Source organism: Dendropsophus ebraccatus, chromosome 11 (assembly GCF_027789765.1).
Source record: "Dendropsophus ebraccatus isolate aDenEbr1 chromosome 11, aDenEbr1.pat, whole genome shotgun sequence".
NCBI lineage: Eukaryota > Metazoa > Chordata > Amphibia > Anura > Hylidae > Dendropsophus > Dendropsophus ebraccatus.
The window spans coordinates 27,990,693-28,014,737 of NC_091464.1; the positions used below are offsets into that span (position 1 = coordinate 27,990,693).

The 24,045-nt window shown below is 46.4% G+C and overlaps 2 protein-coding genes across 12 annotated transcripts in view; one reads left to right on the forward strand and one right to left on the reverse strand.

Moving 5' to 3' along the window:
• Positions 1-24,045, reverse strand: part of BCOR (BCL6 corepressor) — a 160,223-nt gene that overhangs the window by 134,972 nt on the left and 1,206 nt on the right. The gene's annotated exons all lie outside the window — the stretch shown is intronic.
• The window catches only part of LOC138768031 (uncharacterized), a 109,534-nt gene that overhangs the window by 50,752 nt on the left and 34,737 nt on the right, over positions 1-24,045 (forward strand). Inside the window, exon 4 of one of the 10 annotated variants that reach the window (XM_069946034.1) lies at positions 15,417-15,550. The exons of the other annotated variants lie outside the window; for them this stretch is intronic. Within the exon in view, the coding sequence (XP_069802135.1) occupies positions 15,417-15,524 (108 nt within the window). The 3' untranslated portion in view covers positions 15,525-15,550. Of the gene's footprint in view, positions 1-15,416; positions 15,551-24,045 lie in introns of those variants that run through there. 10 annotated transcript variants of the gene reach the window in all.

Here is a 24,045-nt window from a genome sequence, read left to right on the forward strand (position 1 = left end):
GAAGAAATTCCATGGAAAATCCATCTGTAAGGAGTTTTCACTCGGTAGTGTATACTTAGGAAAGGCCATCAATGTAGGATCAGTGGGGGGTCTCACCCCTATCTATCAGACACATGAATGGGACTGTCAAAAACAGCTGAATTAGCGCTTTTGGCCAATTTCAACATTTCCATTCAACTACATAAAAAACAAAAGTGCATTTCTGCCCTGCTAGGGGCTTTCTGTTCTAAGAAATGGTGGAGGTTGCAGAGGTTGGATACCCTGCTTAAAGGGGTACTCCGGCATTTTTTTCTTCTCTCAAACCAACTGGTGTCAGAAAGTTATATAGATTTGTCATTTACTTCTATTTTAAGTTTTTAAGTATTCCAGTACTTATCAGCTGCTGTATGTCCTGCAGGAAGAAGTGTATCCTTTCATGTCTGACACAGTGCTCTCTGCTGCCACCTCTGTCCATGACAAAAACTGTCCAGAGCAGGAGAGGTTTTTCATGGAGATTCTCTCCTGCTCTAGACAGTTCCTAACTCATTTTTGGGCTACACAACTAAGCTTAGTCGCATGACCAGTGAACACCGTGTTGCACAACTTCATCACTCATATAAGTAAATGGGGTCGTATTGTAACTCAGATCTGTCATTTCTACTACAGCACCTTACAACAGGCACACAAAAAAAAATCCAGTACAATAAATAGATGACATCTCACGTTTGTTTGTTAACCTAAAAATGTATGGACGGTGAGCAGAAACTGGGAAAAATCTCTAGTGTATAGCCACTTAGCATATACATTAGATTGTCAGTGGATTGCCAGCACTGTAATGTGTATGGAGGCCTCCTAACCTTCTTATCTTCTGCCAAGAGATAAACTGCTGCCAGAGATGTCTGGCAGTGGCTCCGGTGGCCTGGCTTCCTCTCTGCAGCTACCTAATGGATATGGCTAGTTTAATTCTAACCATACAAGATGCCTATCCAAATGGCTTTGGCAAGATGGAGCGAAAGCCTAATGGCCTGATGTCGGCCATGATGGAAAAGAAGAATCGGGCATGTAGCATTTCAACATAGATAATTTTTGTTTTTGCCCAGGGGGATGTTTTATCCTTGTTTCCCTATTGAAATAGACATGCATGCTTACTTGATCCAAGCATGCATGTTTATAGGGAATCGGGAAGGATAGATCACAGTCAAGCATGCATGTTTATACTGAATCAGGATAGCTGTGAGCCAAGCATGCATGTTTATATGGAATCGGGAAGGATAGCCGTGAGCCAAGCATGCATGTTTATACTGAATCAGGATAGCTGTGAGCCAAGCATGCATGTTTATATGGAATCGGGAAGGATAGCCGTGAGCCAAGCATGCATGTTTATACTGAATCAGGATAGCTGTGAGCCAAGCATGCATGTTTATATGGAATCGGGAAGGATAGCCGTGAGCCAAGCATGCATGTTTATATGGAATCGGGAAGGATAGATGTGAACCAAGCATGCATGTTTATACTGAATCAGGATAGCTGTGCACCAAGCATGCAAGTTTATATGGAATCGGGAAGGATAGCCGTGAGCCAAGCATGCATGTTTATATGGAATCAGGATAACTGTGCACCAAGCATGCATGTTTATATGGAATCGGGAAGGATAACTGTGAGCCAAGCATGCATGTTTATATGGAATCAGGATAACTGTGCGCCAAGCATGCATGTTTATAGGGAATTGGGAAGGATAACTGTGAGCCAAGCATGCATGTTTATATGGAATCAGGATAACTGTGCGCCAAGCATGCATGTTTATATGGAATCAGGATAACTGTGCGCCAAGCATGCATGTTTATATGGAATCAGGATAACTGTGCGCCAAGCATGCATGTTTATATGGAATCAGGATAACTGTGCACCAAGCATGCATGTTTATAGGGAATTGGGAAGGATAGCTGTGAGCCCAAGATGTATGTCTGACTCACCATATAAATTGGTATAAATTATTGCCAAAAACACCTGTGCTCTCCTTATCTACTGGGAGAACACATTGTTTGTGGCAATTCCTTGCATGCTTGACCAGAGAGAGGACAGAAAAGATCATGAGATCATTAGATCTCATCCGATTATTGGCTAGTATATTTTTGGTGTCCAAAATACATTTCTACCGTGTTTTTACAAAAATTGATCAGTGTCTTAATCCCCCCCCCCCTTGAAAAAAGGGCTACAGCTTTATTGTCAGGGTAGGTCTTATTTTCGGAGAAACACTGTATGTCCTTACACTGTAGCCGCACTCTATATGGTAGCTAGCGGCTATATTGTGTCCCACTGTTGTTAGCCTCCTATACTGTAAGTCCCCCTGTAGTTAGGCCTTCATACTATATACATCCCTCCTCCTCCCCTGTAGTTGTTACCCATGTACCCTCTATTCTCCCATATTCAATGCCCCCTACTGTGCATCTTATTACCCCTTCTGCCTCCCCTGCAGCTTGTGCTGAGCGGGTGGGGGCGGAGCATAACAAGTCTGGCACTGATTGGCTGATGCTCAACCATCCAGTGTCAGGGACCTGGTCAGCTGACCATACCTAGGCTTATTTTTGCACTAAGGCTTATATTTCAAGCTTATTCCACAAAGCCTGCAAAATGAAGCTTGGTCTTATTTTTGGAGAAAGACGGTAATCCTTAATTTTTAAAATGTCCTATCTATATTTCTTGTGAATGACAGAAAAAATATTGATAATTCAGACTTAGTAGAAAAATCAAGGCAAAAAGGCAGATTGCACAAACCAGTAAGACTATATGTACGTGTAACCCTCACTAATGCCCCCTCTGTGAGAACATGAATTAGTACAGATTTCACACACTGGTTATGGTGTTCCTAAAAAAATATGTGACAACTATTGTCTATGTCGCCAGCTGAAGTCTACAGTTGTTTATCATGGTGACACCTGTACTTTCCGATTGTTGTCACGTGTTGTCACATTCACTGCACACGCTGACTGGCGGCAGAACAAAGAAGTGATCTTATTGTGTGTACCCAGAGCAGGGAGCAAAGTTCACTTCATCCTAGAGGCACTATTTGGCATGTCCAGCAGTGACATTGTTAATCTGCTTTGCCAAGGGTGAAATCCACATTAGAATAGTAACACATGTAGATTTTGCAGGAAACTAACTATAGAAAAATATGCCATGAATTAATCTTTTTACATGTGTAATATACCTTACCTTTGTAATATACCTTATAAGAAAATAACCCTATGTCTACTTATATTTTGTCTCTCTTCCTCTCCCTGCCTCCTGCACTGATCACTTGAAGCCCACATACACTTTCAATTACTGATGGCCGAACGATCATCCGTCCTTCAATTATATCTCTCGCCCGCCTTTTATACTCCCCACACACAGGAACTTTCGGCACAGCTGAGCGTTCCTGTGTTCTCTATGGGGAGGGGTAAGCCACAGTGAGAGCGCTCCTGCTGCGGCTTATCTCTCGCTGAACAAATGGGTTGGCCGTGACTTGTAAAATCCCTCTTCCGTGAAGTGACGCAGAGAGTTTATCAGATCATTGAGGGATCACATTATGGTGCCTAGAAAAGTCTATGAAAAGGGGAGGGGAAGGGACGGCTGGCAGAGGAAGACAGACACACAGATGCTGTAGCTTCTTATTAGTTTTTTATTCTACTCCACTAAGCTTACAGTGCTCAGTACTGCTCTGTAATATCCCCCATGCTGCTGCACAGTACTGCTCTGTAATATCCTCCATGCTGCTACACTATACAGTACTGCTCTGTAATATCCTCCATGCTGCTACACTGTACAGTACTGCTCTGTAATAACCTCTATGGTGCTGCACTGCACAGTACTACTCTTTAATATCCTCCATGCCACAGCTTCTAATTAGTGTTTTATCTTACCCCCCCCCCCAGCTTACACTGCTCAGTACTGCTCTATAATATCCTCCATGCTGCTGCTGCTTCTGAGGAAATACTATAACTATATAAAGGATTAGGATACCCTCTTCTGTGTGTGCATAATATGGGAGACATCAGAGCCGCTAGTTTTCACCCAATAGCCCAGGGACAGCTTAAAATTAGAGCGGAAAACTGGTGCAAAATTCCATATACAACTATGGCCAGAAATAGTGCTATTTATTGTACACATGCAGGACAGCTTATCCTGAAAAGTCACCTGAAAGTGCAAGTATGCTTCAATTTCCACAACAAAGCAGTATGAAGACATGCTTAGAGTGCTGCAATTGCACCAGCATTAGCATTTGTTGCACATAGATTTAGCTGCGGATTTTGTTCTATACACTGAAGGGGTACAATGGGGCTGTTCAATCTACCGCATAGTCACGTTTCCTTGTAAAAAAAAAAAAATAAATAAAAAAAATCTACATGTAGATGACATTTTCAAAATTCAGATGACGGTCTAAAACGATGGATAATATGGTGAAACCATAGCGACAATCGATACGCGGAAAGCACGGGGTTGTATTTGTGGGCTGCGCTTTTTTCGTATTCATCAGCTAAAGAGTTATATTGTGTTGTTGTGAAGGAGCTATAATTCCACTTGCCTGGGGAAAGCTAACACAACCCTGTCAGCAGAGACAGCAGCACATTCTTGTGAGGGCTCAGCGATCCGTGCCTCGTACTGCACAAAGGCTTTTAGGAGAGAGAGCGAGAGAGACAGGCGGAGGGAGGAGGGAGCGCTGGAGACAGCTCTAGTGTTTCCAGGCGGCCGTCCCCAGGGAGCTCACAACCAAGTGTAACTTCAATCAAATGCTGACTTCTCCTGCGGGTGCTCAGCGGGAAACCTGATCTCACAAGCTTAGTGCCTCAATCCCCACCAGTCATCTCCGGGCAGGGGAGACAGATGTGGGGACCAAAGAGCGACCGCCTAAAGCCCAAGGCTGGAGCCAGACCATTGGTGCCCATGCCAGGATCCTGTTTACTGGAACACGGGGGCAAATGGATAAACATATAGTCACGGCACACGCAAACGCTAAAAATATGCCTGCCGGATGTACGAAAGTGTCATATACCAGTGTAAGGGGCACGGGCAAACCCGTCCCAACTTGTTGCACAATGTGCCACGTCTGCGGGTGGACGGAGATACCAGTTTTCTACATAAAGTCATTCATAGATGCCGTAGGTGTCATAACCTCCCCAGGAATAAAAACAAAATCACAAAATGGGAGGTAACAAACTTTTTCGAAATTTGTTGCAGACAATTATGACATCCCGTCACCTAGCAACACTGTTGATTTGCGTACGCGACATGATTTGCTCAGACGACACCTTTATACACGTGCATCATTGTGTTAACATTATCTCGGATATGCCGGTGTGCCGTATACTAAGTAACGGTGCGTATAACGCAGATAAGGAACGTCTAAGCAACAGAACGTATTACGGCCGAGCTCTCCCTACAACATCAGTCATGGTGGACAAAGCTTCACACCTCAGTTGACGGGCACCAGGCCTCGCCTTACGCAGTCTCTTCTACGTTTTCGTAGATTCGGTCACACTCCAGTCACTTAGTAAGTATATATATTTCTTAGAAATGGTTTTTATATTTGACATACGGCGCCGATAAAGGACACAGTAACAAGCGGGAATGCCCCAGTGGGCAGAAACAAAGGGCACTGTGTGGGGGCACACACAAAGTATGCTTGAAAGCCAAGTACTTATTAACCCCTTCGCCGTCCCCCAGTGAATATTAATTAGAGGATTAAAGAGGCATTCTTCACTGCTGCCTAAATGTCAAGCCAGTCCCTGCTCCTACATGGTACGTACATCGTATACCGCCAACCACATAACGAACCACATTACTACCATTAACACATGTCGGATCTATTATGGAGATACGGGACAGACAAAGATCTCATGTGCCCCCTCTTCTCCGAGACCAGCTTGCTGCTGTGCCTTCCCGCAGTGATCACTATACACAGGCTGAAGTCACACATAGACAGATGGGCGGCTGCATGCTAGGAGGTTACACTGAACCCTTCTTTGTGCCAGAACTAACTGCCCTTCCCCGTTCTGTCGGAATATCTTGAAATGTAGAATAAAAAGCTTCGAGGCACCATAGCGGCAAATGCTACGTGACAATAATAGAGAATAAATAATGATGATGATGATGATGCACTACATGTCCCAGTATGCTGGGGATAGCTGGGACAGTGACCTTTACATTAGAGAGGCAGCTCCCCAGAGCGACCACACAAGGACATCAGTAATAATAATAAGGAGCCGGAGTCTCGGTAGTCGAAAGCCTCTGCTGCCTCTGTACGGCTGTGATTTATGTCATGAGAACGCCAATAAGAGCTCATATAACAAAGGATTCATCTTTCTACGCGACCCATAGTGGAAGGAGAGCCCGCATATTACTCATCTCTGTACCATGAAAGCCGCGTTTCCCAGCGCGACAACGCGGACACAGACGCCAGATAATTAACTTGCTCCTAATGGCAATGACTATACACAGTATTACATGGACCCATCACCCTCGGGAGGAGCTGACCATTAGGATTTTTTTCCCCTGTAGCTGGTGCGCACTATTCTTCTGATTTGATAGAAACGTGTTCAGTAAAATTTTTCTCAGTTGCCTACATGGGGAAGGGGGGGGGGGGGGGTGCTCCTTTTTGTGTCAAGCTGGGTTCAAATCATATTTTTAATGTATGTTTTACATGAAACAGATGCCTAAACAATAGACACATAACGTACATGTTTATTATTTTTTATATACTTTAGACATATAGCTATAAGTCTATATACATTTCTTACATTTAAAATAAACAGTTTTATTCTGTAATCTCTTTTCTTTCTAAATAAAGTTGTAGAATTTTGTTCCGATCCCGTCGCTGTGCATGTCTAATAATAAGAAAATGGCAATGGTAAACATGAAAATGTCAGGCTTTATTCTTCCATATGTTTCCCATTGACTATGATGAAAAAAAAAACAAAAAAACATATTGTGATATTGCAGTTCAGTTCATTGATGTAAAAGGAGGTTAGTTGTAATACAGTGGGTAACCTGAGAATTGAGTGTGGTGCTGTTTTTGAAAAAAAGCATCTATGTTTCCGGCCCAATGCAATGAAGATAGCCACACTCATGGAGAGCCATCTATCTCATCTTTCCCTTTCAGAAGTGTACACTGAAGCCTCAAGAGAACCCTATTCTGCCAATATATAGGGATCCCAGAAATGGCCACAGTACTTACCCATTTTTACTCCCATACTCCTCCTCTTTGATATGGAAAAAATGGGTCATGAGCCACCAGACAGAAACAATACTTATGTCAACTCACGCAAGGGTCGGCTGTCAATATATAATGTGTGGGAGTCCACTGACTGATGATGTTGGTGGAGAAACGGGTCATGCTTGATGGAATTTCACTGCCTGAATCCTTTGTTCTTGGAGAGATAAGCCACCACCAAAGCAGTCTGACTGCAGCTTACCCCTCCCCGTAGAGAACACAGGAACGTTCCACCATGCTGAATGTTCCTATGAATGGAGAGAACGATCATTCAACCGACAGTTTTTAAAGATGTATACTTACCTCTCCATGCTCCCCCGATGTCCTCCTAGCTTTCCCTGATCCCCGTAGCCACTGCTGGCACATCTGAAGCCATTGTTGCAGTGACAGGATGCTCAGCCAATCACTGGCTGTAAAAATCTGCGCCTTTTCCATGGCATACGCCAGGGAAACATATTGATAAATGTGCCCCTAGGTGTTAGATCATTCAGTGAAAAGAGGATCAAAGTTCCAAACCTCTTAAAAACTGCCTCTGACATCATGTGACCATAGTGAAATCACAAAGAGGTTCTAAAACTCCACCATTTTACAGCCATGTGAATCTGCAATACATGGCAGATATACAGTATGATGCACAGAACGTAATGTCGATCCTCAGCTTCACACCTTCACAGTACATTTCATTTTGTTTGGCTTCCGCCTTTAATTTTACCCCCCCCCCCCCTTTGCAATGCAAATCAATGTGGCAATTACCATCTAAAAGCTCTGCCGGCCCTAGGTCAATGTAAATTGATCATTGTCCGCCTTCTACAGAATAACACCGGGAGTCTGTGGAGCGTAATGAGATTATCCTGGAAACTGTCTTCTAGATCACAAATTATATTTCATGCTGTCAGGATCTTCTCCTAGCGGACTCCCGTGCATGTCTAATCACAAGGCTCCAAAGCTCATTAGTTTATAGGATGGTGGGGGACATAATCCTTCATCTGCCACTGAGGCCAGCAACCAGCCCAACAGTGGCTCGTCTCCACGCTGCTGCCGCCGCCGCCGGCTTTATTGTATGAGGTGACCCACTCGGCACATCATAATCCATAGGTTGTAATATTCATATGCCCTGTAACCTATATATACACTCTACACAATATAGACAGACATTAGCCATCTCTACGCTGCTGAGTACTGATAGCAATGGTTACACTATGTATTTACCACAAATCTGTGATGGGAGAGATCTGTCCCAGGGTCCCATTCACATCATGTTTTCAATGTCTCAAAAGGTAGTGTATTTGTGACTATGTGGCTGTGTACATTGTGGGCAGATCAGCTGCCGTATGTCGTGCAGGAAGCGGTGTATTCTTTCCAGTCGGACACAGAGCTCTCTGCTGCCTCCTCTGTCCAGAGCAGTACAGGGTTTCTATGGGGATTTGCTGCTGCTCTGGAAGTTCCTGTCACAGACAGAGGTGGCAGCAGAGAGAAAGAATACACCACTTCTTGCAGGACATACAGCAGCTCCTAAATACTACCCGTAGTGATTTTTTTAAAAACATCCCCCCAACCCCCGCACTAGACTTCTCAAATGTGAGTGATAGAGAAGAGGGTGGAGGCAGTGTGACTACATGCCACTGTGGCTCCGCCAAAATGCCCAGTTACCAGGTCCTGGGAAGAACAATCAAAGAGTGTTTTTTATAAATTGCTGCCCCACTGGAGACTGTCACAGTGCGCAGCAGCTCTAAGGTACTGGGGCCGGTACACACTCCACCAGGGACGTGACCGGATCCCTTTATGGTGCCTTGAGGCTTAGGCCTTTTTCACACGCTCCGTGTCGTTATCCGGAGGAGAATCGCGGCACGGATCCCCTAACCGGAGAGCCCCCGCCGTCCGGTACGGATTCCCCCCAGCAGCAGAGATGACAGGAGTGCATGATGTGCGCTCCCGTCATCGCATCTACTACTCACCTATTCCCCTGTGCAGGCCGGCTACACACGCTCACCGGAGTTGGCGTGGACTACACTTCCGGGAGAAGAAGGCAGCATAGGGCAGGCCACTTCTCGTGAACATGTAAGCCGGTCAGCACAGGGGAGGAGGTGACTAGTAGACGCGATGACAGGAGAGCACATCATTGTCTCCTGTCATCTCTGCCGCGGGATCCATGACGCGATCCGCACTAGGAAATGTCCTATTTTTAAAGATCATGTGAATTGCTGCATGTACAGATCATGTGAATTGATCATGTGAATTGCTCGGATCCGCGACTACGGCCAATTTTACGGGACGTGTGAATGCAGCCTTATATAGTTCAATGAAGCTGACAGGTCCCCTTTATTGTGGAGCTTCACTAGGAAATCATCATCCTCTTGTATGAACCTTACAAAGAAAAAAGATCATGAATGGTTGTCCAGCACAGACAATCCCTTTTCCTATTCCGATGGAGTGAAATAATGATGATCATGGGGATTTAGATTGCTGGTTGAGCCTGGACATAAATTCTCATTTTCTTTGCATTGCTGCTACTGGAATTTCTCACCACCTATTAAAATAATTGGGCGTCAATTGATTTTAATGGATGCTGATGGCATTCCAGGGTAGAGAACCATGTGTCATGTGGTTATGACTTACATGATGACGCCATGTGCAACCACAGGTAACTGAGCTGCCTTGATGGGCTGACCACTGTATAATTTTTACCAATCCAGCTTCCTTAAAGGGGGTAACTTAAATTAACATATCCCTTCCTCCACATCCCACCTGACAGTAACTAGAACGTATTACATTTCACATTACTCCAATTTATTGTGTAGCATCATTTCTGAAACCATATAGATTATGCACAGCACTGCATGGAATAAGCCTGCTATATATACCTAAGAGCTCCATGTAGCCGAAGACAACCTGTAACAAACCTGTACATCGTCACATAACCAGTCTATATAGTACCCTCATAACAGGTCTAGTCTATATAGTACCCTCATAACTAACAGAACCAGTCTATATAGTACCCTCATAACAGAACCAGTCTATAGAGTACCCTCATAACAGGTCTAGTCTATATAGTACCCTCATAACAGGTCTAGTCTATATAGTACCCTCATAACAGGTCTAGTCTATATAGTACCCTCATAACAGGTCTAGTCTATATAGTACCCTCATAACAGGTCTAGTCTATATAGTACCCTCATAACTAACAGAACCAGTCTATATAGTACCCTCATAACAGGTCTAGTCTATATAGTACCCTCATAACTAACAGAACCAGTCTATATAGTACCCTCATAACTAACATAACCAGTCTATATAGTACCCTCATAACAGGTCTAGTCTATATAGTACCCTCATAACTAACAGAACCAGTCTATATAGTACCCTCATAACTAACAGAACCAGTCTATATAGTACCCTCATAACAGAACCAGTCTATAGAGTACCCTCATAACTAACAGAACCAGTCTATATAGTACCCTCATAACAGAACCAGTCTATAGAGTACCCTCATAACAGAACCAGTCTATAGAGTACCCTCATAACAGAACCAGTCTATAGAGTACCCTCATAACAGAACCAGTCTATAGAGTACCCTCATAACAGAACCAGTCTATAGAGTACCCTCATAACAGAACCAGTCTATATAGTACCCTCATAACAGAACCAGTCTATATAGTACCCTCATAACAGAACCAGTCTATATAGTACCCTCATAACATAACCAGTCTATATAGTAACCTCATAACAGAACCAGTCTATAGAGTACCCTCATAACTAACAGAACCAGTCTATAGAGTATCCTCATAACAGAACCAGTCTATATAGTACCCTCATAACATAACCAGTCTATATAGTAACCTCATAACAGAACCAGTCTATAGAGTACCCTCATAACTAACAGAACCAGTCTATAGAGTATCCTCATAACAGAACCAGTCTATATAGTGACCTCATAACAGAACCAGTCTATATAGTGCCCTCATAACAGAACCAGCCTATATAGTACCCTCATAACAGAACCAGTCTATATAGTACCCTCATAACAGAACCAGTCTATATAGTGACCTCATAACAGAACCAGTCTATATAGTACCCTCATAACAGAACCAGTCTATATAGTGCCCTCATAACAGAACCAGCCTATATAGTACCCTCATAACAGAACCAGTCTATATAGTACCATCATAACTAACAGAACCAGTCTATAGAGTATCCTCATAACTAACAGAACCAGTCTATAGAGTATCCTCATAACAGAACCAGTCTATATAGTACCCTCATAACAGAACCAGCCTATATAGTACCCTCATAACTAACAGAACCAGCCTATATAGTACCCTCATAACAGAACCAGTCTATATAGTGCCCTCATAACAGAACCAGCCTATATAGTACCCTCATAACAGAACCAGTCTATATAGTACCCTCATAACAGAACCAGTCTATATAGTACCCTCATAACTAACAGAACCAGTCTATAGAGTACCCTTATAACAGAACCAGTCTATAGAGTATCCTCATAACAGAACCAGTCTATATAGTACCCTCATAACAGAACCAGTCTATATAGTACCCTCATAACAGAACCAGTCTATATAGTACCGTCACAACAGAACCAGTCTATATAGTACCCTCATAACAGAACCAGTCTATAGAGTACCCTCATAACAGAACCAGTCTATATAGTACCCTCATAACTAACAGAACCAGTCTATAGAGTACCCTTATAACAGAACCAGTCTATAGAGTATCCTCATAACAGAACCAGTCTATATAGTACCCTCATAACAGAACCAGTCTATATAGTACCCTCATAACAGAACCAGTCTATATAGTACCCTCATAACAGAACCAGTCTATATAGTACCCTCATAACAGAACCAGTCTATATAGTACCCTCATAACAGAACCAGTCTATATAGTGCCCTCATAACAGAACCAGTCTATATAGTACCCTCATAACAGAACCACTCTATATAGTACCCTCATAACAGAACCACTCTATATAGTGACCTCATAACAGAACCAGTCTATAGAGTACCCTCATAACTAACATAACCAGTCTATATAGCACCCTCATAACAGGTCTAGTCTATATAGTACCCTCATACCAGAACCAGTCTAAATAGTACCCTCATCACAGAACCAGTCTATATAGTACCCTCATACCAGAACCAGTCTATATAGCACCCTCATAACAGAGGCAGTCTATATAGTGACCTCATAACAGAGGCAGTCTATATAGTGACCTCATAACAGAACCAGTCTATATAGTGACCTCATAACAGACCCAGTCTATATAGTGCCCTCATAACAGAGGCAGTCTATATAGTACCATCATAACAGAGGCAGTCTATATAGTGACCTCATAACAGAGGCAGTCTATATAGTGACTTCATAACAGAGGCAGTCTATATAGTGACCTCATAACAGAACCACTCTAAGCCATGTGCAACCATTATTTAAAAAATAAGACGTTATTTGCACAATGACGCCCGTTGTTATGAAAGACGGACGTCATTTTTACATAGTGTGAACCTAGCCACAGTCTGCTAAGAGGCAGGAAGCCTGTGTGTGACAGAAGCATGGCCTGGGTGCACTATACATAACGCCTTGGACACATGAGGTTGCTAAACTATGCCCCAGGTCAGGGGGGCACAACCCATGCCTATGTCCAAATTACACAAAAAGATGTGCCTTGTTAAAAACACAGGCCCATCCTTCTAGCAGAGAACAGGGCGGCGGCATCATCAAACAGCCCTGTTCTCTTTTGTGCACTAAGCATAACCTTCTGGCTGCTCACATGTAGAGCTCTGCGTGTCAGTAAAGAGGTGCAACACAGAAACAAGAAGCAGGTGTGTAAATAAGGGCTTTGTAATCTTTGGCCATGTTCACACAGCTTTTTTATCCCCTCATGCAAGTGCATGGCCACTGGGATGTCACACATGGACCTGGTACCTTTGTGGGTGAGGGTGGATCTGTGGCTAACATTTATTAGGGCACTATTATTAGGGTGCACTATGTATGGCACTGTAAACCTTACTATATTAAGCAACTCAAGTTTGAGCCTCCTTTTACATGGGCAGACAACATACAAGCTGATCAGTGCTTGTTAAAAGGACCTTTAAAGGGACTGTACCATCAGGCCTGGGCTGAAGCACTGGAGGCGGGCTGACCCACCCTCAGTGGGAGAAAACCTCCGCCCCTCTATGACACTGCTCTATTAGAATCAATAGAGCTGTATCATAGAGGAACGGTGGTTTCCTCCCATTGGGGGTGGGTCAGCCCGCCTCCAGTGCTTCAGCCCAGGCCTGATGGTACAGTCCCTTTAAGAGCGTGTTCTCACATTCTCACAGTCACCATATGTCCCCCCCCCCCCATGTGATCACCAACGGGATTCAATTGGCACTATTGCGCGGCTATTGATCCAAGCATTGGGTCATGGTCTTTGCTTCCTGCGTCAATTGCAATGTGGGAACACGACTAGACATGACAGGAAGAAGCAGACCGCAGCAGGAGCCCTGGAGCAAGGATAGGTAATGTTTACTGTTTGCAGAATTGTTAGCTGCTGGCCATGCATCGCATTACGTGTAGCAATGTGCAGTCGGCGGCCAATGATTATAGGTTTGGGCCTAAAGCAACGATCATCCGATAATCGTTTAGTTGGCTAATCGTTGTCTCTATCACAAGGAGCGATAATAGGTAGTAGGGCCCTTAGTATAAGTTCTTGTATAGGGATTAGAGATGAGCGAACCGGGTTCGGGTTCGAGTCCATCCGAACCCGAACTTTCGGTATTTGATTAGCGGGGGCTGCTGAAGTTGGAAAAAGCTCTAAGGTTGTCTGGAAAACATGGATACAGCCAATGACTATATCCATGATTTCCACATAGCCTTAGGGCTTTATCCAACTTCAGCACTGCTGAACGTTCGGGTTCGGATCGACTCGAGCATGCTCCAGGTTCGCTCATCTCTAAGAAGGATGTATCGGAGACCGAACATACATTCAGCTTCTAATACAAATTATTAAAAGCAAGCGCCATTGATATGTAAATGTATAACCCCTAGTATTGTCTAGATGAACTATACACCCAGCCGTTTACTTCATAGGAGAAAATATGGTGACAGGCCCTCTTTAAGTGTCATCACATATCAGTATAATATGTGCATACAGTACGTATATACTGTGTTCTCTGTACACACAGAAGGGTCATGTCTAACACCGCAGCTAATTTTACCTCTAGATACTCTATATGCATATGTATAGGCCTCTATTAGTGAAGAAATATGCAGAACATGTCATAGTCTGCTTCTCCAGTGTTAAATCATAGCGGTATGGAAAAAAAAAAAAAACAGAGAGAAAATCAGTGCTCCAGCGTCCCAATTCTATATCGATGCCATGGATTGCTGTGCATTGTAATATTTTCACGGCCGCTACACGTTTAAGGCATAATTATGGGATGCAGTCTTTTTTTTTTTTTTTCCCCTGGCCTGATAAAAATTGCACGCAAACACGAAGACTTCTAATACGACGACACAAATCATTCCGTGCCGGCTCCACATAATTGCTCGGGAATCAGTCTGCACAGCTCTGATTGTCAGGAAGAGCCGGCCTTGCACTGCAGAGAAGAGAGGCCTATTTGTGCCACGTAATGCACTAATCCCATCACTCATCCGGCCTAGGAAGAAACGGCTATGAGAACAGCACTTACTAGGATACAGGAAGAAAAAGAAATAAATATTTGTGTATACACACATATAGGGGATATATTATAGACACAGGCCATGTATACGTTCCTATATATTAGCAAGGGATAACCTTACATTATAGATGTATACAAAAACCCATTATATATATATATATATATATATATATATATATATATATATGCACATGGTTACAGGGCTGGCCTTGCTGGACAATCCCTGGACATGTTTTAAAGGCCTGTAGACTAGTTTTTCTACTGTTTAGAGCAAGGGTAGGGAACCTTGGCTCTCCAGCTGTTGCAAAACTACAACTCCCATCATGCCTGGACAGCCAAAGCAAAGCTAAAGTGTGAGTTGTAGTTTTGCAACAAGTGAAGAGCCAAGGTTCCCTACCCCCGGTTAAGAGGGAAGATTCACATGCTGCACGCCATTCAGTAGGAGTCACCGAAAGTTCTAATTTTTGCAGGATCAATCAACCATTAACCTCCCAGTTTTCCCCTGACAGATGTCATGTTTGCCAGATCCTTTTGTTCTCAAGGGGATAAGCTGCCGCCAGAGGATTATAGCGATGACTTCCATCGGTTTTCAACACGTGCACTCTCAGCCGAGCTAAGCGGTCATGTGTATTTAAAGGGATATTCTTTTATGTGCTCAGCCCTGTGTAAAACATTAAAGGGGTTGTCCAGCGAAAATCTTTTTTCTTTTAAATCATTTGGTTTCAGAAAGTTATATAGATTTGTAATTTACTTCTATTTACAAAATCTCAAGTCTCCCATACTTATCAGCTACTGCATGTCCTGCAGGAAGTTGTGGATTCTCTTCAGTCTGCACAGTGCTCTCTGCTGCCACCTCTGTCCATGTCCACTGTCCAGAGATCATCCCGGCAGCAGTACCGGCTTAATTTATCTACATTTCTGGTGATTTCGGATGCATCCCAATTCACCGCTGTACACAATGGAGCGAGCGGCCGGAGCCATTGTGTGAACTGACATGTTCTGTGCGGCCGCTATTCAATGAATAGCGGCCGCAGAAAACTGACATGTCAGCATTTCGTGCGGCCGCATGGTAATATACGCTCCGGCCAGGATTCCATTTATTGCAATACAACGTATGTTTAGCATAAATCACAACCATTGTTGCAAATTGCAACAACGGCCGTGATTTATGCTAAACATACTGTATGTTGTGTGAACATGGCCATAGGCTGTATGCATGTTTTCCAGGACTTCCTAGGGCTGCATCCAATGTCTTCAGCCACTGGTAATCAAATGGAGAATATCTACTGAACACAAAAAAAACCTCCAACTTAGAATAACCCTTTAAAAGCAGCTCCTATATACTGCATAGGTATTGATTCAGCAATGTGTCCTTTATATGCAACAATTCCTAGGTCACAAAAATGGCGGCTTCATTGTAGATCAGTCCCAATAGGTCACCTGATATTCACCCCTGGAAAACGAAGCTCATTATATATCCTGTAACATTTACCACCTAATCTCTAATGTGTAGCACAAGTGTATTCTATACTAGGGACCTTAGTACGACTGCATATAAAAACATCCATGTAAACAACAGGGGAAAACACTACAACAGAAGCGGATGGTAACCAGAGAGTGAAGAGCACTTGTAATCAACAGCCGTCATTTTTATTAGTTCGTAAAAGGAAGGAGAAAAAAAAAAAAAAGGGGCCGGGAACTTGCACAGTGATTAGCATGTGAAGCCCAGAGAGGTGCGACACAATACACAATGCAAACATAAAGGAGAGATTAGCCAGAGCCCAACAATCAGGGAGATGGGGGCAGATGGGGGACTGGTTCTAAATGCTTATAGTCAATGGATAACAAGTGAAATAACAAAGCGGTAAAGCTGCGGGAACCATCAGGAGACCATACAGGTCCTATCTTATCTAGGGGAGAAGACCTCTGGGCCTGCCTGTATGCGGAGAGGATAGACACACCATGTCAGCCTGCAGTGATCAGGCATCGCCACCTATGGAGGTGTTGCATCCCACAAATGGCAGTGACCGTGACCCAGGAGTCGCCTGGCATCTATCTCGGATGGATTTCTTGCAATTGACTTGAGGGTCTCAATCCAACCTGATTTCCTTCTATAAGTCACAATGCTGGACGATCAGTGATTTCTGGCCGCACGACCCGTGTCGCAACCGTGAGCAACCATGTATCCCTGGCCAAACCAAGAAGACATGGATCCATAGAAACGAATGGCTTCTGTCCAGTAGGGTTTAGTATGGATGAATGCAGGGAGACGAGATTCTCTGCATCCGATCACCCCGAGCACCAGCACACCTGATGCAGGTTAGATAACCCTGTACATGATCCTGTAGGCAGGGGCTGCACCAACCAGCGCTAAATTGTACATGCGACCCTTTACAATAATATGCGGGCCACACATCACTATTAGGGTATGCGATAGACATGCCAATTCTTAGAGCAAAGGCCACGGGGCAGTGCGATAGACATGCCAATTCTTAGAGCGGAGGCCACGGGGCGGTCTGATAGACATGCCAATTCTTAGAGCGGAGGCCACAGGGCGGTGTGATAGACATGCCAATTCTTAGAGCGGAGGCCACGGGGCGGTCTGATAGACATGCCAATTCTTAGAGCGGAGGCCACGGGGCGGTCTGATAGACATGCCAATTCTTAGAGCGGAGGCCACAGGGCGGTGCAATAGACATGCCAATTCTTAGAGCGGAGGCCACTGGGCGGTCTGATAGACATGCCAATTCTTAGAGCGGAGGCCACGGGGCGGTCTGATAGACATGCCAATTCTTAGAGCGGAGGCCACGGGGCGGTCTGATAGACATGCCAATTCTTAGAGCGGAGGCCACAGGGCGGTCTGATAGACATGCCAATTCTTAGAGCGGAGGCCACAGGGCGGTCTGATAGACATGCCAATTCTTAGAGCGGAGGCCACAGGGCGGTCTGATAGACATGCCAATTCTTATAGCGGAGGCGTGTGCACCCTCTCTTTCAAACAGAGAGCAGACTGGCGCTCGGGGGTTCTGCACAAAATTTCGGCGCCAATTCCGTAGTGTGAATGGGCCCTAAGGCTGGTATGTCTCCATTATAGGGCTGGTATGTCTCCATTATAGGGCTGGTACGTCTCTATTATAAGGCTGGTATGTCTCCATTATAGGGCTGGTACGTCTCTATTATAGGGCTGGTACGTCTCTATTATAAGGCTGGTATGTCTCCATTATAGGGCTGGTACGTCTCTATTATAAGGCTGGTTTCACACACAGCAATTGTGGTGCCAAAGCCAGATATAAATTAAAAAGGAATGAGAAATATAAAGGAAGGACTTCTCTTCCTGTTTGATCCACTTCTGGCCCTTAGCAGAAAAACCGCAGTGACAGTTAAAAAAAAAAAAAAAAAACCTGCCCTGTGTGAAAGCAGCCTAATGCTCTGCTCAAAAACTGCATGAAAAACCGCCTGTGCGATTCCATGCTAATACACAATGACACTGATAAGCGCTGACAATCAGCTATTGCACAAGGCTCCCGGGGCCGCTGGTGTGTGGGCTCCGGCCGGAGAGGACAGGGTTAAGCCTCCGGCCGCCGCCGCGCTTCCCCGTGCTGCTGACCCCGGGTGCCTCCGGTGTGCGGTGAGCGGGAGATTAGGACGCGCGGCTCCTTCCCTCCCGTGTACTCCGCGCGCCTCACAAATGGCTGCCATGTATTGTGGCGGAGCCGTGCTGCTGCTCGGGAGGAGACCGTGTGCCCCGACAGACGGGCGTGATAGAGGGGGACGGGCACCGGGGGCAGCCGCTCGGGACCGATCACCGCAGTGACACCGGCTCCCCGGACGCACCGTGTGTACACTACAGTCTGATCACACACACGGCTTTCCGCCCCCGCCTGTCAGTAACGATCCGCGCCAATCTTCCGTGTATGGGGATGACCGATACCGGGCACACCACGAGCCCGTAAGATGGCTGGATGTCCGGGCGGGGATGAGCGTGACCCGGGGCAGATACAATCACTAATAATGCGGTGAAATGACGGTCCTGCAGCGCACCGGCCGCCTCCGGTTACCGCTATCTCCTCGTGCCATTGTATCGTACATTGTATATACTGTGAGAGGAAGGGACCGATCCGTGTCTGCAGATCACGCGGCCGCATACTGATCATTGCACTAGGTATGGGGGCAGCGCTGCTGCAGAACATCTTGCCGCCCCCCCCCCCCCTCTTTGCTGTCGTATTAACCCTTCATGTACTGAGCTCATCTATCCTCCTACACGATCCCTCAGGCTGTCAGCTTGTGCCTGTCACCGTATGACAGCTCACACCCGGGGTCACCTATAAGGGGCTGTTCACACTAGTACATAGAAACCTACGGGGTCACATCCCCCTTGCACCACGGACACCAGTGAGTTATAGCCATCAGGTGCTGCCCGTGTTTTGTCTACAATAGTGTTGCACACTTCCGGCTCTTGCACTAGCAGCCATCAGCCCTCCACTCACTCGTGTTATTGATGGAGTGTACGTGCAAGACGGAGCGTGAAGGACGCCCGCGGCTCCGCTCATCCCAATGTCAGCCTGCTGTGACCGGCGGCGCCAGGACCGCGCGGAGACACAGCTGCCGCTCACTGCCGGAGGAGGCTCAGGTTACCGCAACACAACGCAGATGTGAACAGAGCCAAAGCTATCCCTGCTGTGCGAGATGGACAAAGACATAGTTTATAATTATTATATATATATATATATATATATATATATATATATATATATATATATATATATATATTTTATATAATAATTATAAACTAACACACACAGGGTGGTCCAAAAGTAGGTGCACAGTATGTGGCGCCCATTCACACGACGGAATTGGCACCAAAACTCCATAGTGTGAACAAGGGGGGAGATTTATCAACATGGTGTAAAGTGACACTGGCTCAGTTGCCCCTAGCAACCAATCAGATTCCACCTTTCATACCTCACAGGCACCTACTTTTGGACAACCCTTTGTATATGTTTGTGTGTGTTTGTGTATATATATATATATATATATATAACCAGGCCTCACCGTTTTACGTGGACTTGTAATTTTCCATTTAAAAAAACACTTTTTGCTATAGAGAATCGTGACACTAAACCAAGTATGGAAGTCCTAATTCTGGTACGTTACTAGGCTATGTTCGCACAACGACGGACGTTATTGTATCATATTAAGGCTATGTTCACACGACTTATATTTTCGGTAAAAACGGCCGTGATTATTACGAAAATATACATTACCTTTCCTTCTATGGGATTCCGACCGGAGCGTATACGCATGGTATACGCTCCAGACGGGACCCCTCGCTCCGGGTCACGGAACGGCCGGCCTCTTACATAGTATGAACATGGCCTAAAGTGAGATCAATAAACTCCATCGAAGTCTGGGAATAACGGACATCCTTTTCGCACAATGAAAACAATGACGGACGTCTTTTGAAGGTGGCCGTAACTGAAGAATTGTGAAAAGACGGCCGATATTCCATTGACAGCAATGTGATTTATTGCTATCAACTTAGCCCATGTGTTTTTAAACAAAAGCGGACGCCTTCCCCCCCCCCCCCCACGTTGTGTAAACATAGCCCAGCAGTGGCCGCTGGCACAGCTCATCCTCGGAGACGGCAGACACCGGGGCCAGACCGTCACCACCAGCGCAGTGTACAGAAAAGCACATGTATAACTGCACGCAGGATCTGGGAACCGTTCCCGATAGTCGGAAATGTGCTGCGGAGGGAAGAGGACGGCGAGAACACCGCGCATTTCTGGAGATTGCTTCTTAATGTATGATCTGCTTAGGAGAGGGAGGGCTACCCCCCCCCCCCCACCCGCAAGATGGGACTAGCCGGGGAGAGTACAGACAGAAGCCCATGTTATGAAAACAGCGGGAGGAATGTGAGACGTCCGCCATGTGATGGGAGCCAGGATATCTCTGCCGTGCTCTGTGAGCCTCATCTACCCCCACCCAGGACAAGGGGGGCAGGGGCTACACTGGTATCTCAGGCTCCTGCTATCTGACTAGTGGTAGGTGAGGCAGATAATAAGCCGCTCATATCCTACACATCCCTATACCCTGCTAGTTGTGTGTCCTGTCTGTGATGGATCCACAGGGACCATTAACGTCTATGGGTCTGATAGCAGCAGCCATTGCACTTCCTGGCTATGAGAGCAGGTTGTGTATATATAATATATATATATATATATATATATATAAAATCAGAAGATCCCAGCTATCTGGCCCTTGTGTCACTGCCATCCTGGATGCATCACTGCTGCTATGGGAGATCACACAGGCCCCATACACTGACATAAGGGGGGCCATAATAAGGCGCTGTTCACACACAGTAACATTGGCCATTATCGCAGTCACAGATAAGCCAATGTCCTTGTTATGTTACTATAGTAATAAATAATCTTCCGTGCAGTCCTAGAAAGATCTCTGTACAGTGTGAACGTCCACGTCCAGCCTGCTCCGTAACCTACACACCCCGCGAGAGGCACTACAGCTCCCAGCACGGGTGATACAGGTGCCCGGTGCCGGTCAGTCAGCACCTGCCTCTACCCGCCAGCAGCGGACACCGAGGGGTTAAGCCGCCTAATCTCCCCGGAGCTGCCGTGACGGCCGCCTAATCCGCAGCTGCTGCCGGGAGATCGCTGATTGCCGGGATACGGGCCGGGAGAGCAGCGCGAGCCTGCAATTAGGCGGTCACCGGGGAGGGCTCCCTAATTACCGACCGGGACTCCTCACCGGATATAACCCCGTCACTCCTATGTGATAGCGGCGGGTATCGGGGCTCCTCACCGGGTATAACCGGCACTCCTATGTGATAGCGGCGGGTATCGGGGCTCCTCACCGGGTATAACCGGCACTCCTATGTGATAGCGGCGGGTATCGGGGCTCCTTACCGGAGATTAACCCCATGAGACGGCGGCGGGCACCGGGGCTCCTCACAGGAGATTAACCCCAGCGCGACACCGGGGCTCCTCACCGGGTATAACCCCGTCACTCCTATGTGATAGCGGCGGGTATCGGGGCTCCTCACCGGGTATAACCGGCACTCCTACGTGATAGCCTAACTGGAGATTAACCCGTGCGACACCGGGGCTCCTCACCGGATATAACCGGCACTCCTACGTGATAGCCTAACTGGAGATTAACCCGTGCGACACCGGGGCTCCTCACCGGATATAACCGGCACTCCTACGTGATAGCCTAACTGGAGATTAACCCGTGCGACACCGGGGCTCCTCACCGGATATAACCGGCACTCCTATGTGATAGCGGCGGGTATCGGGGCTCCTCACCGGATATAACCGGCACTCCTACGTGATAGCCTAACTGGAGATTAACCCGTGCGACACCGGGGCTCCTCACCGCATATTAACCCTAAGCCGTGCGCCAGTACCGGGGCTCCTCACCCCACTATTACCGGAGGCAGTATGTGCGGGGCTCGCGTTCCCGGTACCGTCTGCCCCCGCTATTATCACTCGCATTTACCGCCATTTTCTTCCAGTCCGGTTGGCAGGGGAGTACGCGCACCGAGCAGAATACTAATGTGGCGGAGCCGGGAGGCCGCCGCGGGGGTTAATAAGCAGCGGGCGCGTTAATCGATAGGTGAGGAGGCGAGAAGCGGCTGATCCGCGATGATCACCGCCCGTCTATTACACGGTGGCGGCGGCGGCTCTAATCCCCACACACGCGGGGAGCGGAGCCGCTTATGTCCTTGAGATAGGAGAGCGCGTGCGGGCCCGGGGCCGCCTGCACAGCATTGTTCCTCACACAATACACCGGCACGGGAGGGGTTAATCCCCGCCGGCGGCTCCACAGACGAGCGGCAGGAGCTCCAGGACGGAACATATTGTGAGGAGATCATCGTGTCTGGAGCGGCGGCGGCGTCACGTCTGCTGGCACCGGGCGCTCGCCGTGTCCGCACCGTATACTGTGTAGGAGCAGGAAGCGAGTGTAAAATCGCATAAAGACGACCGCACAGTCTGATCTCTGAGCAAGATCCGATACTCAATTTCCAATAATTACTTGTATCCATTACATTATAAATAGTGTATACCCGTGTGATATCATATACGGGGATAACGTGTGAGCGCACGGTACCGGAGCCTAGACGCCGGTCTGGTGTGTGAATTGCTGGCAGATGGCCGTGTACACGAGGGGACAGAACACCGACAGACGATGCGAATCTGCGACTACCCCGTGTATCCTAATCCTATGGATATGTTCACACGATGTAAAAAGACGTGCAAATAACGGTCACTAATAACGGCCGTTTTTACAATCGTGGAAATAAAGGTTTAAATTTCTGGTTTCACTGTCCTCCTCGGGACACCGGACACCCCTGACCCCCCTCCCCTCCAGACGTGTATCAGTAATGATGGGGGGGCACTGACGCTTCCTTCTTATAATAAAACTGATGACAGATGAGATATGACGGCAGATCCTGTCAGTCTTGGATGGAGCTGAGCTGTATATGGGGCAGCGGGGGCCCTAGGAGCCACCATCAGGACACACGTGGGTTGGGGTATTAACCTGTCTTCTGAGGTGTCTACCCCGCTCTATAGAATTAGTGTGCATGCCCAGCCGAGAAGAGCGTATATATATATATATATATACACACACACACACACGGGGGTGGGGGCACATGCATAAGAGGGAAGCTGTCAGGGTCCCGGCAGATGGTAGACTGCTCGGCCATACACATACTATAGCTCCCCCCTCCCCATATACACAAGGAGGCCGCCTCCTCTAGCTGCTGCCTCTCTGCCCGGGAATACGGGCAGCTGACCACCGATCCTCTTCTCCGCTGACATCATCGGTTGGGAATCCACCGTACACATCAGATGATCAGCTGACAGGTCTAAGGGTACTATTCCACCAACAGATCTGACGACAGATTATCTGCCAAAGATTTGAAGCCAAACCCAGGAGTGGATTTGAAAAGAGGAGAAATCCAGTCTTTTCTTTATGACCTGTTCTCTGTTTATATTCTATTCCTGGGTTTGGTTTCAAATCTTTGGCAGATAATCTGTTGTCTGATCTGTTGGTGGAATAGTACCCTAAGGGTCCATTTACACAGAAAGATTATCTGCCAAAGATTTGAAGCCA